We start from the raw sequence: 17,617 nt of genomic DNA on the forward strand, positions 1-17,617 counted from the left end.
CTCCAATTGCATTGAATGAACTACAGGACAAAATACAAACCATCCTACCCAAAAAGGCCTGTGGTGTTGAGGGAAAAACATATGACGTTATAAAATCTATCTACACAAACCGGCCGATACCCGCTAATGATCAAAATCCAGAAAAGAGTGTTCAATTCTACAACCACTTAAAAGTAAGCGATTCCAAAACCTTCCATAACAAAGCCATCACCTACAGAGAGATGAACCTAAAGAAGAGTCCCGTAAGCAAGCTGGTTCTGGGGGTCTGACCACAGACACAAACAAGGGCAGAGAAAATCAGGACAGCAACACAATTAGACGCAACCAAATCATGAGAAAACAAAAAGAGAATTACTTGACACATTGGAAAGAATTTACCAAAAAACAGAGCAAACTAGAATGTTATTTGGCCCTAAACAGAGAGTACACAGTTGCAGAATACTTGACCACTGTGACTGACCCAAAATGAAGGAAAGATTTGACTATGTACAGACTCAGTGAGCATAGCCTTGCTTTTGAGAGAGGCCGCCGTAGGCAGACCTGGCTCTCAAGACAAAACAGGCTATGTGCACACTGCCCACAAAATGAGGTGTAAACTGAGCTGCACTTCCTAACCTCCTGCCAAATATATGACCATATTAGAGACACATATTTCCCTCAAATTACACAGATCCACAAAGGATTCAAAATCCAATTTTGATAACCTCCCTCCCATATATATGTTGGGGGGAAATACCACAGTGTGCCATCACAGCAGCAAGATTTCAAATCAAATCAAAATGTATTTGTCACATGCGCCGAATACAAAAGGTGTTTACTTTACCTTGAAATGTTTACTTACCAACAATGGCGTTTTAAGAAAAATATGAATTTTTACTAAATAAACAAAAGTAAACAATTAAAGAGCAACAGATCAATAACAGTAACGCGGCTATACAGTGAATTGCGAAAGTATTCACCCGCCTTTGCATTTTTCTTATTTTGTTGTCTTACAACCTGGAATTCAAATAGATTTTGTATCATTTGATTTACACAACATGCTTACCTCTTGGAAGATACAAAATATTTGTTATTGTGAAACAAGCAAGAAATAATACAAAAAACAAAGTCAATACTTTGTAGAGCCACATTTTGCAGCAATTACAGCTGCAAGTCTCTTGGGGTATGTCTCTATAAGCTTGGCACATCTAGCCACGGGGATTTTGCACATTCTTCAAGGCAAACTACTCTAGCTCCTTCAAGTTGCATGGGTTCATTAAAACTTCTTAGGGCTAGGCCCCATTTTTCTCCACTTCCTGTCTGAATGATGCACCCAAAGTAGATTGCCTGTTGCTCAGGCCCTGAAACCAGGATGTTTATGTAATGGGTACCATTGGAAAGGAAACACTTTGAAGTTTGTAGAAATGTTAAAATAATGTAGGATAATATAACACAATATATATGGTAGGAGAAAATCCAAAGAAAAACCAACCAGAATGTTTTTTTTTGAGAGAGAGAACATACAATGGAAATGACAATGGAAAGTATAGGGGCATACTGTAGATGGGAAAGTATAGGGGCATAATTATAGCTCCCAGGATGCAATTCCTATGCCTTCCACAGGGTGTCAGCAGTCTATGTTCAAGATTTCAGGCTTGTAACTTCCAAAACGATTAAGAAACATCCGTTTTAGTACAGGGACAGAGTCTTGGAAATGTGTGTTTGGGCGCGCCATGAAGACAAGACGCATCTGCTCAAATCGGTTTCCTATGAAACATACGTCTTTCAGAAAGAAATATTATAGTTTGATTACAGTTCAGGGTATCTGAGGAGTAAATAGAAACGTATTTTGACTTGTTGAAACAAAGTTTAGGGGTACATTTTTGGATTCCTTTCTCTGCATGTTGAACGAGTGGATTACTCAAATTGATGGCGCCAACTAAACAGACTTTTTGGGATATAAAGAAGGATTTTATCTAACAAAACAACACCACACCTTTGGATGACAAATCAGAGTAATATTTTCAAAAAGTAAGTGAATATTTATGAAACCTATGCCGGAGAAATTTGGGAATTTATGAAACCTGTGCCGGAGGAAAAATATTTTGATGTGAGGCTCCGTCCTCAAACAATCTCATGACATGTTTTCGCTGTAATATCTACTGTAAATCGGACAGTGCAGTTTGATTAACAAGAATTTAAGCTTTCAACGATATAAGACACTCGTATGTAGCTAAATGTTTAATATCCATAATTGTTATGATTATTTATTTGAATTGCGCGCCCTCCAGTTGCACCGGAATTTGTCCCACTAGCTCAGGGGTGTCAAAGTCAAATGGACGGAGGGCCAAATAAAAAAATCAGCTACAAGACGAGGGCCGGACTGTTCGAATGTTCATTGAAAATTTTTTAAATGACGCATATAGTCTAGTGAACCTAATTGAACCTACTGAAAACCTAACAAATATATTACAATATGATCAGATAAATAAAGCAATATTTTCTTATGGCTCTGTCAGTAATCTTTAATTTTCAACAGACACAAAAGACAAATTTCCTTTATATAAATATCCCCATAACATGAACATTAAATGAAAGAAACCGGTATTCAAGGCACCATCAGTAGACTATATTTTCTATTTTAGCAAAAGTGGGCTAAATTTACTTCAAAGAAAAAACAATAATAGCAATTTTCTATCATCCACTCAACTGAAATATTTTTAAAATATAATTGGATTGAAATACAAAAAAATAAAGTGCAAAAATCTATTAATCAAAAACAACACTTTGTTTAAGGAGAAGTAACATGCAGTGAAAACAAATATTAAATTTTAACTTTTAAACTTGAACTGAGTAAAAACTCTAAATATGTGATTGCACAGTAATGTTCACTTGTTTGAGGTTGAGGGTGATACTTGGTGGTGTCCCATCTTTTCCACAAGTTCATCAATGTTCGGGGTAAGGCTCTGAGCTGAAGAAATCCTCAGAATTGAGTGGAGGTGTTCAGCAGTAAGTCGACTTCTGTGTGATGTTTTGTTCAGGTTCATCAAAGAAAACAGTTGTTCACACAGGTATGTGCTGCCAAACATAGACAACGTTTGAGCAGCCTGGATGCGCAGCTGGGGCATTGTGCCGGGAGGAAACGGGCGAACTCCGCAGCACCCACTGCCGCATATTTTGCCCTCAGTGCATCATTGCATTGGAGGTCAATCAACTCCATTTGGAGGTTTGGTGGTGAGCTTTCCACGTCAACAGCAAATGGGTTACCGAGCAGTTCCAACCTGCTTTTTTGTGCTTCAAAGTCAGCAAATCGGCGTCGAAAGTCAGCGGCAAGCATACCTATTTTATCAGCCAACTGTGTGCTCGGGAACGCACTGGTAGAGAGCTTCTCTTTCATGGTCTGGCAGCTGGGAAAGTGGCTCAAATTTTCTTTCCGCATCTGCGTCTCCCACAGAGTCAGTTTGGTTTTAAATGCCTTCACTGTACTGTACATATCAGAGATGACACGATCCCGACCCTGCAGCTGCAAGTTTATTGCATTCAGATGACTCGTAATGTCACACAGAAAAGCCATTTCACACAGAAACATTTCGTCTCGGAGTTGTGTTGTGTCTTTCCCTTTGCTGTCCAAGAACAGACAAATCTCCTCACGAAGCTCGAAACATCTTTGAAGCACCTTTCCCTGGCTTAGCCATCGCACCTCTGTGTGATAAGGCAAATCACCATGCTCCGTTTCTAACTCCGTCAGAAATGCCTTGAACTGGCGGTGATTCAAACCTTTGGCTCTGATAAAGTTAACTGTGCGCGTGATGATGCTCATTACATGCTCCATTTTCAAGGCTTTACCGCACAACGCTTCCTGGTGTATGATACAATGATAAGCTGTCAGCTCACCTGTCGCGTTTTCCTCTTGCATCTTTTCCCGTATCTTCGCCACCAGTCCGCTCCTGTGTCCACACATCGCAGGTGCTCCGTCGGTTGTCAAACCCACGAGTTTTTCCCAAGGCAGCTCCATCTCATTTACACATCTTGACACCTCTTCATACAAATCATGCCCCGTAGTTGTGCCATGCATAGGACGTAAAGCCAAAAACTCCTCTGTCACGCTTAGGTTGGAGTCCACTCCGCGGATGAAAATTGACAACTGGGCAATGTCAGAAATGTCGGTGCTCTCATCCACAGCCAAGGAATATGCAATAAAATCTTTTCCCTTTTTCACAAGCTGCTCTTTTAGATTGATGGACAACTGGTCTACTCTCTCGGCAATGGTGTTTCTGCTCAGACTCACATTTAAAAGAGTTGCCTTTTTCTGGGCAAACTTCGTCACAAACTTTAATCATGCAGTTTTTGATGAAATCCCCCTCCGTAAATGGCCGGGCTGATTTAGCGATCTCTTCTGCCAAAATAAAACTGGCCTTGACAGCAGCCTGGCCTTGTGATTTGGCTTTTTTGAACAGAGCCTGTCGAGATTTGAGGCCTCGTTTTAATTCCTCTGCCTTTTGTAGCCTTTGTTCCATGTCCATATTCTTGTTTTTGTCCGCGTGTTTCGTTTCATAATGTCGTCTCAGATTATACTCTTTCAGTACCGCCACACTTTCTCCACACAGAAGACACACAGGTTTTCCAGCTACCTTCGTGAACATATACTCCGACTCCCACCTTGTTTGAAACCCCGGTTCTCAGTATCCACCTTCCGTTTTGCCATTTTTGATGGGTATCTGAAAGTTAATTTTACTGTGATGCTGACGACTGCTGTGCCAATAAATATTGAAATGAAGCAGCCTACTGCTCGGTGCGTCACCTTTGCATTGTGGGAAATGTAGTATTGGTGCGTGTAAAAGATCTGCGGGCTGCCGGCTTGCTGCGGGCCGGTTCTAATAATAAATCAAGATCATCCCAGGGGCCGTAAAAAACCTTCTTGCGGGCCGGATGTGGCCCGCGGGCCTTGACTCTGACATATGTGCACTAGCTGGACGCCTAGCCCTAAGACAGATTCTCAATTGGATTGAGGCCTGGGCTTTGATTAGGCCATTCCAAGTCTATTAAATGTTTCCCCTTAAACCACTCAAGTGTTGCTTTAGCAGTATGCATAGGGTCACTGTCCTGCTGGAAGGCGGACCTCCATTCCAGTCTCAATTCTCTGGAAGACTGAAACAGGTTTACCTCAAGAATTTCCCTGTATTTAGCACCATCCTTCAATTCTGACCAGTTACCCAGTCCCTGCCGATGAAAAACATCCCCACAGCATGATGCTGCCACCACCATGCTTCACTGTGGGGATTGTGTTCTCTGGGTGATGAGAGGTGTTGGGTTTGCGCCAGACATAGCATTTTCCTTGATGGCCAAAAAGCTCAATTTTAGTCTCATCTGACCAGAGTACCTTCTTCCATATGTTTGGGGAGTCTCCCACTTGCCTTTTGGTGAACACCAAACGTGTTTGCTTATTTTTTTCTTTAAACAATGGCTTTTTGTCTGGGCACTGTTCCGTAAAGCCCAGCTCTGTGGAGTGTATGTGTTAGAGTCGTGCTTGGCCACACAGGCATGGGTGAACAGGGAGTACAGGAGGGGACTAAGCACGCACCCCCGAAGAGCCCCCGTGTTGAGGTTCAGCATGGCAGATGTGTTGTGGTCTACACTTACCACCTGGGATGGCCCATCAGGAAGTCCAGGATCCAGTTGCAAAGGGAATTGTTTACTCCTCGGGTCCTTAGCTTAGTGATGAGCTTTGAGGGCACTGTGTTGTTGAATGCTGAGCTGTAGTCAATGAACAGCATTATCATGTAGGCATTCCTTTTGTCCAGGTGGAAAGGGGCATTCATTGTTGATTATAATAGAGTCATCTGTGGAACTGTTGTGGCGGTATGTAAATTGGACTGGGTCCAGGGTTTGTGGGATGATGTTGTTGATGTGAGCCATGACCAGCCTTTCAAAGGACTTCATAGCTACAGACGTGCTACGGTTTCGGTAATCATTGAGGCAGGTTACCTTGGTGTTCTTGGGAACATGTACCATGGGGGTCTGCTTGAAACATGTAGGTATTACAGACTCGGCCAGGGACAGGTTGAAAATGTCAGTGAAGACACATGACAGTTGGTCAGTGCATACTAGGAGTACACGTCCTGGTAATCCGTCTGGCCCTGCAGCCTTGTGAATGTTTACCTGTTTTAAGGTCTTGCTCACATCGGCTACTGCGAGCATGATCACCCAGTTGTCCGGAACAGCTTGTGCTCTCATGCATGTTTCATTGTTGCTTGCCTCGACCCGCGCATAGAAGTAATTTAGCTCAACTGGTAGGCTTGTGTCACTGGGCAGCTCGCGGCTGTGCTCCCTTTGTAGTCTGGCATAGTTATCAAGCTAATTGTGTAGTTTAGAGTGTGTAGTCTTAGAGTGATTATCTTAATTCACCGAGGTTAGCTAGCCAGCTATTTTGTCGTCCTTAACGTAGGAGACACTCCTAGCTAGCCAATAGCCAGCCAACGTCTACTGAATAGAACTTTCGCATTCCGGTCGCATTCCGCGTCGCTCCACAGGTAGTATCACTTTTTCACTTCATTTCATTACAGTCCCAACGGTGTGATTTGTTTGATCGTAGCTAGCTACATAGCTAGCTACATAGCCGTCTTTGTTTCAAAGATAATTGTGTAGTCTAGAGCGATTTTCTAGGTTAGCTAGCCAGCTATTGTCGTTCTCCTACGCAACGTAACGTAACCAACACTGCTAGCTAGCCAGCTAGCTCCCGATAAGCAGCATTGTAGAAACTTCACACTCAACGGTACGACTTGATTAGGGTAGTGTCAACAACGCAGCTAGCCTACCCCAGCAGTACTCTATCATTTTAATCATTTTAGTCAATTAGATTCTTGCTACGTAAGCTTAACTTTCTGAACATTCGAGACGTGTAGTCCACTTGTCATTCCAATCTCCTCTGCATTAGCGTAGCCTCTTCTCTAGCCTGTCAACTATGTGTCTGTCTATCCCTGTTCTCTCCTCTCTGCACAGACCATACAAACGCTCCACACCGCATGGCCGCAGCCACCCTAATCTGGTGGTCCCAGCGCGCACGACCCACGTGGAGTTCCAGGTCTCCGGTAGCCTCTGGAACTGCCGATCTGCGGCCAACAAGGCAGAGTTCATCTCAGCCTATGTCTCCCTCCAGTCCCTCGACTTCTTGGCTCTGACGGAAACATGGATCACCACAGACAACACCGCTACTCCTACTGCTCTCTCTTCGTCCGCCCACGTGCTCTCGCACACCCCGAGAGCTTCTGGTCAGCGGGGTGGTGGCACCGGGATCCTCATCTCTCCCAAGTGGTCATTCTCTCTTTCTCCCCTTACCCATCTGTCTATCGCCTCCTTTGAATTCCATGCTGTCACAGTTACCAGCCCTTTCAAGCTTAACATCCTTATCATTTATCGCCCTCCAGGTTCCCTCGGAGAGTTCATCAATGAGCTTGATGCCTTGATAAGCTCCTTTCCTGAGGACGGCTCACCTCTCACAGTTCTGGGCGACTTTAACCTCCCCACGTCTACCTTTGACTCATTCCTCTCTGCCTCCTTCTTTCCACTCCTCTCCTCTTTTGACCTCACCCTCTCACCTTCCCCCTACTCACAAGGCAGGCAATACGCTCGACCTCATCTTTACTAGATGCTGTTCCTCCACTAACCTCACTCCAACTCCCCTCCAAGTCTCCGACCACTACCTTGTATCCTTTTCCCTCTCGCTCTCATCCAACACTTCCCACACTGCCCCTACTCGGATGGTATCGCGCCGTCCCAACCTTCGCTCTCTCTCCCCGCTACTCTCTCCTCTTCCATCCTATCATCTCTTCCCTCTGCTCAAACCTTCTCCAACCTATCTCCTGATTCTGCCTCCTCAACCCTCCTCTCCTCCCTTTCTGCATCCTTTGACTCTCTATGTCCCCTATCCTCCAGGCCGGCTCGGTCCTCCCCTCCCGCTCCGTGGCTCGACGACTCATTGCGAGCTCACAGAACAGGGCTCCGGGCAGCCGAGCGGAAATGGAGGAAAACTCGCCTCCCTGCAGACCTGGCATCCTTTCACTCCCTCCTCTCTACATTTTCCTCCTCTGTCTCTGCTGCTAAAGCCACTTTCTACCACTCTAAATTCCAAGCATCTGCCTCTAACCCTAGGAAGCTCTTTGCCACCTTCTCCTCCCTCTTGAATCCTCCTCCCCCTCCCCCCTCCTCCCTCTCTGCAGATGACTTCGTCAACCATTTTGAAAAGAAGGTCGACGACATCCGATCCTCGTTTGCTAAGTCAAACGACACCGCTGGTTCTGCTCACACTGCCCTACCCTGTGCTCTGACCTCTTTCTCCCCTCTCTCTCCAGATGACATCTCACGTCTTGTGACGGCCGGCCGCCCAACAACCTGTCCGCTTGACCCTATCCCCTCCTCTCTTCTCCAGACCATCTCCGGTGACCTTCTCCCTTACCTCACCTCGTTCATCAACTCATCCCTGACCGCTGGCTACGTCCCTCCCGTCTTCAAGAGAGCGAGAGTTGCACCCCTTCTGAAAAAACCTACACTCGATCCCTCCGATGTCAACAACTACAGACCAGTATCCCTTCTTTCTTTTCTCTCCAAAACTCTTGAACGTGCCGTCCTTGGCCAGCTCTCCCGCTATCTCTCTCAGAATGACCTTCTTGATCCAAATCAGTCAGGTTTCAAGACTAGTCATTCAACTGAGACTGCTCTTCTCTGTATCACGGAGGCGCTCCGCACTGCTAAAGCTAACTCTCTCTCCTCTGCTCTCATCCTTCTAGACCTATCGGCTGCCTTCGATACTGTGAACCATCAGATCCTCCTCTCCACCCTCTCCGAGTTGGGCATCTCCGGCGCGGCCCACGCTTGGATTGCGTCCTACCTGACAGGTCGCTCCTACCAGGTGGCGTGGCGAGAATCCGTCTCCTCACCACGTGCTCTCACCACTGGTGTCCCCCAGGGCTCTGTTCTAGGCCCTCTCCTATTCTCGCTATACACCAAGTCACTTGGCTCTGTCATAACCTCACATGGTCTCTCCTATCATTGCTATGCAGACGACACACAATTAATCTTCTCCTTTCCCCCTTCTGACGACCAGGTGGCGAATCGCATCTCTGCATGTCTGGCAGACATATCAGTGTGGATGACGGATCATCACCTCAAGCTGAACCTCGGCAAGACGGAGCTGCTCTTCCTCCCGGGGAAGGACTGCCCGTTCCATGATCTCGCCATCACGGTTGACAACTCCATTGTGTCCTCGTCCCAGAGCGCTAAGAACCTTGGCGTGATCCTGGACAACACCCTGTCGTTCTCAAATAACATCAAGGCGGTGTCCCGTTCCTGTAGGTTCATGCTCTACAACATCCGCAGAGTACGACCCTGCCTCACACAGGAAGCGGCGCAGGTCCTAATCCAGGCACTTGTCATCTCCCGTCTGGATTACTGCAACTCGCTGTTGGCTGGGCTCCCTGCCTGTGCCATTAAACCCCTACAACTCATCCAGAACGCCGCAGCCCGTCTGGTGTTCAACCTTCCCAAGTTCTCTCACGTCACCCCGCTCCTCCGCTCTCTCCACTGGCTTCCAGTTGAAGCTCGCATCCGCTACAAGACCATGGTGCTTGCCTACGGAGCTGTGAGGGGAACGGCACCTCACTACCTCCAGGCTCTGATCAGGCCCTACACCCAAACAAGGGCACTGCGTTCATCCACCTCTGGCCTGCTCGCCTCCCTACCACTGAGGAAGTACAGTTCCCGCTCAGCCCAGTCAAAACTGTTCGCTGCTCTGGCCCCCCAATGGTGGAACAAACTCCCTCACGACGCCAGGACAGCGGAGTCAATCACCACCTTCCGGAGACACCTGAAACCCCACCTCTTTAAGGAATACCTAGGATAGGATAAAGTAATCCTTCTCCCCCCCCCCCTTAAAAGACCTAGATGCACTATTGTAAAGTGGCTGTTCCACAGGATGTCATAAGGTGAAAGCACCAATTTGTAAGTCGCTCTGGATAAGAGCGTCTGCTAAATGACTTAAATGTAAATGTAAATCAAGCCCTGCCACATCCGGAGCTGGTGTGGTAGGATTCAATCTTAGTCCTGTATTTACGCTTTGCCTGTTTGATCATTTGTTGGAGGGTATAGCGGGATTTCATATAAGCGTCCGGGTTAGAATCCCGCTCCTTGAAAGTGGCAGCTCTGCCCTTTAGCTCTGCCCTTTAGCTCAGTGCGGATGTTGCCTGTAATCCATGGCTTCTGGTTAGGGCATGTACGTACAGTCACTGTGGGGACAACGTCATCGATGCACTTATTGATGAAGCCAGTAATTGTTGTGGTATACCATCGGATGCCATCGGATGAATCCCGGAACATGTTCCAGTCTGTGCTAGCAAAACAGTCCTGTAGCTTATTATCTGCGTCACCTGACCACTTCCATATTAAGCTAGTCACTGGTACTTCCTGCTTTTGTTTTTGCTTGTATGCAGGAATCAGGAGGATATAATTGCCAAATGGAGGGTGAGGGAGAGCTTTGTACGCATCTCTGTGTGGTGTGAAGGTGGTCTTGAGTGTTTTTCCCTCTTGTTTCACATGTAACATGCTAGTGGACCTGTTGCCACAAGAAAAAGGCAACCAGTGAAGAACAAACACCATTGTAAATACAACCCATATTTATGTTTATTTATTTTCTATTTTTTACTTTAACTATTTGCACATCACTATAACACTGTACATTGCCATAATATGACATTTGAAATGTGTCTACTCCTTTGAAACGTGTTAACTGTTGATTTCTTATTGATTATTTAACTTTTCTTCATGATCTATTTCACTTGCTTTTGCAATGTAAACATATGTTTCCCATGCCAATAAAGCCCTTCAAATTGAATTGAATTGAGAGAGAGCAGAGAAAGAGAAAAAGAGAGATAAAGAGAGATGGAATGCCTGGATTGCTAAAAACAGAAATAATGACAATGTATCCTCTCCTCCCCTGTGTCCTCTCCTCCCCTGTGTCCTCTCCTCCTCTGTATCCTCTCCTCCCCTGTGTCTTCTCCTCCCCTGTGTCCTCTCCTCCCCTGTGTCCTCTCCTCCTCTGTGTTTTCTCCTCCCAGTTGTAACGGTCTGGGGAAGAGTGACAAGCAGACTGGGAGCGACCAGACTGATGCTGTATGTGGACCCCATCTCTCTGGTGCCTCTACCTCCTGGGTCCTACTGTGGGTTCTGTCAGTCATCACTGTCCTTTGTCTCCTCATCCTCCTGCTCTTCTGCTACAAGGAAAAACTTCGACTACTCTCAGGTACCTGAGGCAGAGATCACATTTGTTATGTATGACCATGATGTTGAGGGAATTTTGCTTTTATAAAAATATGTCTTGGCATAAAATGACTGACTAATGAGCGAAATGACTGACTAATGTCATCCTCTTATGTCTTCCAGTGAATTTACGATCATGTGTCCAGAATCTGAAAAGGACCAGGATACAGCAGGTAAGGTAGACTCTCTTTAGTGGTCAAGATGACACGCATTAACAGTTTACAAATAGTCTAATCTGTCTGTCTCTCTTTCCAGGAGACTCTGGCCCCTCTCTACCATAGTGGCGTCGTGGCAGGGGGACTAGAGGGTCAGAGCGGCACTCTGCGTGAGACAACCTGTCTTATTGGCCTGGCTCACAGCCCCTCAGAAACCCCACACACCTGTCCTACAGCTACACCTGGTGACCAGGTCAAACTGCCACCCACCAAAGAGATGGAGGAGGAGAGGAGGGAGGAGGAGGATGAGGGGGTGGGGAGTGAGGGGTCAGGGGAGGCAGAGGAGGTTTCTGAGGATGGTGTGTGTGAGGAGGTGGTACCAGACAGTGTGTGTGAGGTTGTACCAGAGGATGTGTGTGCGTCTCCACTGTGGGCTGGCTCCTGTGTGTGTGTGTTGTCTGTCAGGGAACCATTAGAGGTAGGGGATAATGAAGACTGTAGCCAGGCTGTCAACCCTGGAACCCTCGGGACCTGCTCCTGTGGAGGAGAGGGGGAGAGCAAGGGGGGAGAGAAGGATGAAAGGAAAGATGGAGGGAGGGAGAGGGCCAAGGTGGTAGAGGGTCTGCAAGTGAAGAGCTCTGAGAGGAGCAGCCATACCTCCTCCCCCTTCTCCCTCTCTCCCACCTCCTCCTCTCTCTCACCCGCTGACCATTCATGTGACCTCTACCCGCCGCTGACCCAAGTCAGGTCAGAGGTCAAAGGTCAGCTTATTGACAGCAGGGGAAAGGGGAAAGGGGAGGAGCTATACAGACTGAACTGCAGCATAAGCAGCATAAGCTCCACCCTCACTACAAAAGCCACACCCCCTTTGACCTCCGCAATATCTCCTTACCCCTCGGTGACCTCTGTAACTGTGGGTGACCGGCAGTCCGAGCTGACCTCTGAAGCCTCCAGCAGTGAGCAAAACCAGGGACTTTCTTGGAGGGACATTGGGGGAAACAAGCTCTCGTCTGGGGGCTCGGAGCTGGATTGTGCCCCTGAGAGCCTCCAGAGTCAACTCACGGAACCAACACTCACCTCAGGTAGATACAGCGCAGAGTTCTAGCAGTTCCACACTCATAAGAAAAAGGCTAAATAAACGTGTCATTATACATTCCAACCATTGTTAAAGAGGAAAGATACATATATCCACTGGTGTTTCTCCTGGCTTATTGGACCTGGGTTATTGTATAGGACTGTGAAAAGGTGATTCTGAAATCTCAATGTTGTTCCTCCAAAATGTATGTATTGGTTTCCACCTAATGACCTCCTGTTGTCTTAAGGACCACACACAGTAGGAATGTGTGTGATGAGCCAGTGATTACACGCTGTAACATTCAGTGTGTGTGTGTGCGTGCGTGCGTGCGTGTGTGCGTGTGTGTGTGTGTGTGTGTGTGTGTGTGTGGTTGTGTGTGTGTGCATGGGTGGGTGTTTAACTCTCAGAGTGTGAGCTTACACACAACACTCCTGTTTACCCAGAGTTCCACAGGGTTATTCAAAGTGACCACAGGTGTAATTGAAACAAGATGTGCTCTGAATACACAGCCCTTGAGTAATACCCAGACTCACACACTTTCAAACTCTCATCAATCACTGTGTACTTGAATTATGCCCCAAGGCAGTAGTAAGCAAATAAACACAGTTTCCCATAATGCAGTAATAACATGTAATCAACTGGACTCCCCGCTCAGAGGTTAAACATGGGATCACACCTCAGAGAGACAGGGAGAGACAGGGAGAGACAGGGGCTCTCTCAACAGTCTATTGAGATTTCCTCTCCGTGTCTCTCCTCTCCTTCACAAAGAGCTGCAGGATGGGTGAGAATAGTACAGAGAGCGAAGCAAGGACACCTCTTCCACATGATCACATGATCACATGATCACATGAGGAGAAGGAAAGGACATGAAGAGAGGAAACCACTTTAGACTGAAATGTTTCACAATCGTGTGGTCAGATAGTTTTTTCTATTCTTACTATGCCATGTGTACGGTTTATGTTATCTAGGGTAGTTCAACTCTAAACAGAGTACACATAGATAGCAGGTATTCCTGGCCAGACTGGTGTTACAGTTCCAGTCAATTATTTCAGATGTGATTCCAGACACTGACACATATGTTATGATAAATGTGTGCGTGTGTGTCTGTGTGTATAAAAATGTGTGAAGAGTGACTCAGTGAAAGTCTGGGGTCTCGTTGCACCTCTAAACAGTTTTTTTTAAGGAACTAGAGAAGGAAAGAAAAATGGAGAGAGGGAGAGGGAGAGAAAGAGGGAGAGGGAGAGCGAGAGAGAGAAGGGGGAAATAGGAAGGAGGAGGAGGTGTGTTGAAATGGGCAGCAGACGACATCAGACATGGATGTCTGTAAGTTTCCGGTCGTGTTTATAAATGCCATCAGTAGTGTGATCTATGAATATGGAAATAAGGGAACAGATGGAAGTTTGTTCCTCTTCATTTGAATGTTCCGATGGCTCAGTGTGGTGTCTGGCTGCAAGGCTTGATGCTACAGTAGCTGGAACCTACAGTGGCAAGAAAACATATGTGAACCCTTTGGAATTACCGGGATTTCTGCATAAATTGGTCATAAAATGAAATCTGATCTTCATCTAGGTCACAACAATAGACACACACACTCTGCTTAAACTAATAACACACAAACAATTATACATTTTCATGTCTTTATTGAACACACTGTGTAAACATTCACAGTGCAGGGTGGAAAAAGTATGTGAACCCTTGGATTTAATAACTGGTTGACCCTCCTTTGGCAGCAATAACCTCAACCAAACGTTTTCTGTAGTTGTGGATCAGACCTGCACAACGGTCAGGAGGAATTTTGGACCATTCATCTTTACAAAATAGCACTATTCTTGGGATGTCTGGTGTGAACTGCTCTCTTGAGGTCATGCCACAGCATCTCAATTGGGTTGAGGTCAGGACTCTGACTGGGCCACTCCAGAAGGTGTATTTTCTTCTGCTGAAGCCGTTCTGTTGTTGATTTACTTCTGTGTTTTGGGTTGTTGGCCTGTTGCATCACCCAACTTCTGTTGAGCTTCAATTGGCGGACAGACAGCCTAACATGTAGGGGTGGCAGGTAGCCTAGTGGTTAGACCTTTGGGCCAGTAACTGAAGGGTTGCTGGATTGAATCCCCGAGCTGACAAGGTAAAAATCTGTTGTTCTGAACAAGGCAGTTAACCCACTGTTCCCCGATAGGCCATCATTGTAAATAAGAATTTGTTCTTAACTGACTTTCCTGGTTAAATTAAAAGAATGTCTTGATAAACTTGGGAATTCATTTTTCCGTCGATGATAGCAAGCTGTCCAGGCCCTGAGGCAACAAATACTTTATAGTTGGGATGAGGTTTTGATGTTGTTCCTTGTTCTCTCGACACATAGTGTTGTGTTTTCCTTCCAAACAACTCAACGGTAGTTTCATCTGTCTACAGAATATTTTGCCAGCAGCGCTGTAGAACATCCAGGTGCACTTTTACAAACTTCAGATGTGCAGCAATGTTTTTTTTGGACAGTAGTGGGTTCTTCCGTGGTGTCCTCCCATGAACACCATTCTTGTTTTGTGTTTTATGTATCGTAAACTCGTCAACAGCGATGTTAGCATGTTCCAGAGATTTCTGTAAGTCTAGCTGACACTCTAGGATTCTTCTTAACCTTATTGAGTATTCTGCGCTGTGCTCTTGCAGTTATCTTTGCAGGACGGCCACTCATAGGGAGAGTAGCAACAGTGCTGAACTTTCTCCATTTATAGACAATTTGTCTTTCTGTGGACTGATGAACATCAAGGCTTTTAGAGATACTTTGTAACCCTTTCCAGCTTTATGCAAGTCAACAATTCTTAACTTTAGGTCTTCTGAGATCTCTTTTGTAAAAGAGAGAAGATTCACATCAGGCCATGCTTCTTGTGAATAGCAAACTTACATTTTGTGAGTGTTTTTTAGGGGGCAAGGCAGCTCCAACCAACATCTCCAATCTCGTCTCATTATTAGCTTTAGGAGAAGTCATTAGCCTAGGGGTTCACATACTTTTTCCAACCTACACAGTGAATGTTTAAATGATGTATTCTATATAGACAAGAAAAATACAACAATTTGTGTGTAATTAGTTTAAGCACACAATGTCTATTGTTGTGACTAAGATGAAGATCAGATCAAATTTCACTACAAATGTATGCGTACATCCAGGGGGGTTCCCTTACTTTTCTTTGTCACTGTATAACGTCAGATTTAATGACAGTATCTGTTTCTGTAGTGAACAGGACATGTCGTCTGTGATAATGTTCTGACAAACTGTACTTCTCTGTCTAAGTGGTGGTTTGAATAAATGTGGACATTTTCACATGGAATGAAAACTGCTTGTCACACTGAAACCCTGATGTTCAGGATGTCCTTGACCAGGACTATGGTCAAAGGTACCGCAGCCAACCACGGTCTTTCTGTGGTCACTGTGCACCATCATCATCACGCCCACTGGCTATTAGTCATCTGGGGTTGCCCCTAACATGCTGGCTAAACTGACCCCTTACCTCTCTCTCTCTCTGTCTCTCTCTGTCTCTCTCTCTCTCTCGCTGTCTCTCTCTGTCTCTCTCTCTCTCGCTGTCTCTCTCTCGTTCTCTCTCTCTCTATCACTTTCATTCTCTCTCTCTCTCTCTCTCTCTCTCTCTCTCTCTCTCTCGTTCTCTCTCTCGCTGTCTCTCTCATTCTCTCTCTCTCTCTCGCTCTCTCTCTCTCGTTCTCTCTCTCGCTGTCTCTCTCTCTCTCTCTCTCGTTCTCTCTCTCGCTGTCTCTCTCTCTCTCTCTCTCGCTCTCTCTCTCGCTGTCTCTCTCGTTCTCTCTCTCTCTCTCTCTCTCTCTTGTTCTCTCTCTCGTTCTCTCTCTCTCTCTCTCTCTCTCAGGTCAGGTGACGGGGAACAACAACACCACCTTCATCTCTAGTGGTCAGGTGATGAACTTCAATGCTGACGTCATCGTCGTCTACGTCAGCCAGACGTCTCTAGGCAACGAGGGGGAGGGGCCAGACGATGCGTTCGGAAGCCCCGTCCAGGAACAGGCCAATGAGAGAGCTCCGATGTTCCAGAGTTCCATCTCCTCCAAAAGTGTCAGCCATTCGTCAGTGGCGTCCTCAGTAAACTCCATTACCCATAACCCCCTATGGCAGGAGGACAACCTGCCGGTTCAGGAAGTGACTGATCAGTGGCCGAGAGAGAATTGAAACGTGAAAATGGTGGATAGTGTACCATTAAACCACGAGAGGAGCGAAGCCTGTCCAAAACCTACTGCTACGACCTACTCCAAACAATCGTCCACGGTCTTCCTGGGTAGGTGTTAAGTATTGGAACTGGGCCATAGACTTGGAACCTGGAGGACTGTGATCCTCATCTGCCCTTGTGGTTGTTTCTCAATAGTCTCATGTAGAGCTTTGGCAGTCATGAAATTTTGTCAGCTGGTGATTGTCAAGCAAATAACTGCCTGTCTCACGGTAATTGACTGTTAATTAACATAAACACATTCAGCATCTCCTGGCTTCCACTTCCTACAAGACACTGATGCAGACCTTTAAAAATGGAATAAATCCATGTAATATAGCCTAAACCATCACAGTAAACCCAGTATTTATTTTTGAGTGTTCTAAAGAAACACGATATGAAGAAAATGTAGTCTATTTCAGAAGAACAGAATAGCATAGTCTGAGTTGTCCTTATGTTAGGTCCTGACCTGGGTATGCCATATGTCTGTGGGCTACACTAGTTCATTTAGCAGACAAGATTTGTTTAGAATTCCATTCCTAAATGAATCCATGCCCTTTGTGTGACCTTAATGCTCCTAAATGAATCCATCCCCTTTGTGTGACCTTAATGCTCCTAAATGAATCCATGCCCTTTGTGTGACCTTAATGCTCCTAAATGAATCCATGCCCTTTGTGTGGCCTTAATGTCCCCTAAATGAATCCCATCCCCTTTGTGTGACCTTAATGCTCCTAAATGAATCCATGCCCTTTGTGTGACCTTAATGCTCCTAAATGAATCCATGCCCTTTGTGTGGCCTTAATGCCCCATAAATGAATCCATGCCCTTTGTGTGACCTTAATGCTCCTAAATGAATCCATGCCCTTTGTGTGACCTTAATGCTC

The 17,617-nt window shown here is 45.9% G+C and overlaps 1 protein-coding gene across 2 annotated transcripts in view; it reads left to right on the top strand.

Annotated features, from left to right (window-relative positions):
• LOC115127574 (uncharacterized) overlaps positions 1-17,358 on the top strand; it is a 34,482-nt gene extending 17,124 nt beyond the window's left edge. For both annotated transcript variants that reach the window (XM_029657181.2, XM_029657182.2), the window contains 4 exons: positions 11,085-11,269; positions 11,410-11,459; positions 11,542-12,523; positions 16,383-17,358. In XM_029657181.2, the coding sequence (XP_029513041.1) occupies positions 11,085-11,269; positions 11,410-11,459; positions 11,542-12,523; positions 16,383-16,699 (1,534 nt within the window). In that variant the 3' untranslated portion in view covers positions 16,700-17,358. The remainder of the gene's footprint in view (positions 1-11,084; positions 11,270-11,409; positions 11,460-11,541; positions 12,524-16,382) is intronic.
• Positions 17,359-17,617: the final 259 nt, after the last annotated feature.

The sequence above is a fragment of the Oncorhynchus nerka genome, linkage group LG6 (genome assembly GCF_034236695.1).
Source record: "Oncorhynchus nerka isolate Pitt River linkage group LG6, Oner_Uvic_2.0, whole genome shotgun sequence".
Lineage (NCBI taxonomy): Eukaryota > Metazoa > Chordata > Actinopteri > Salmoniformes > Salmonidae > Oncorhynchus > Oncorhynchus nerka.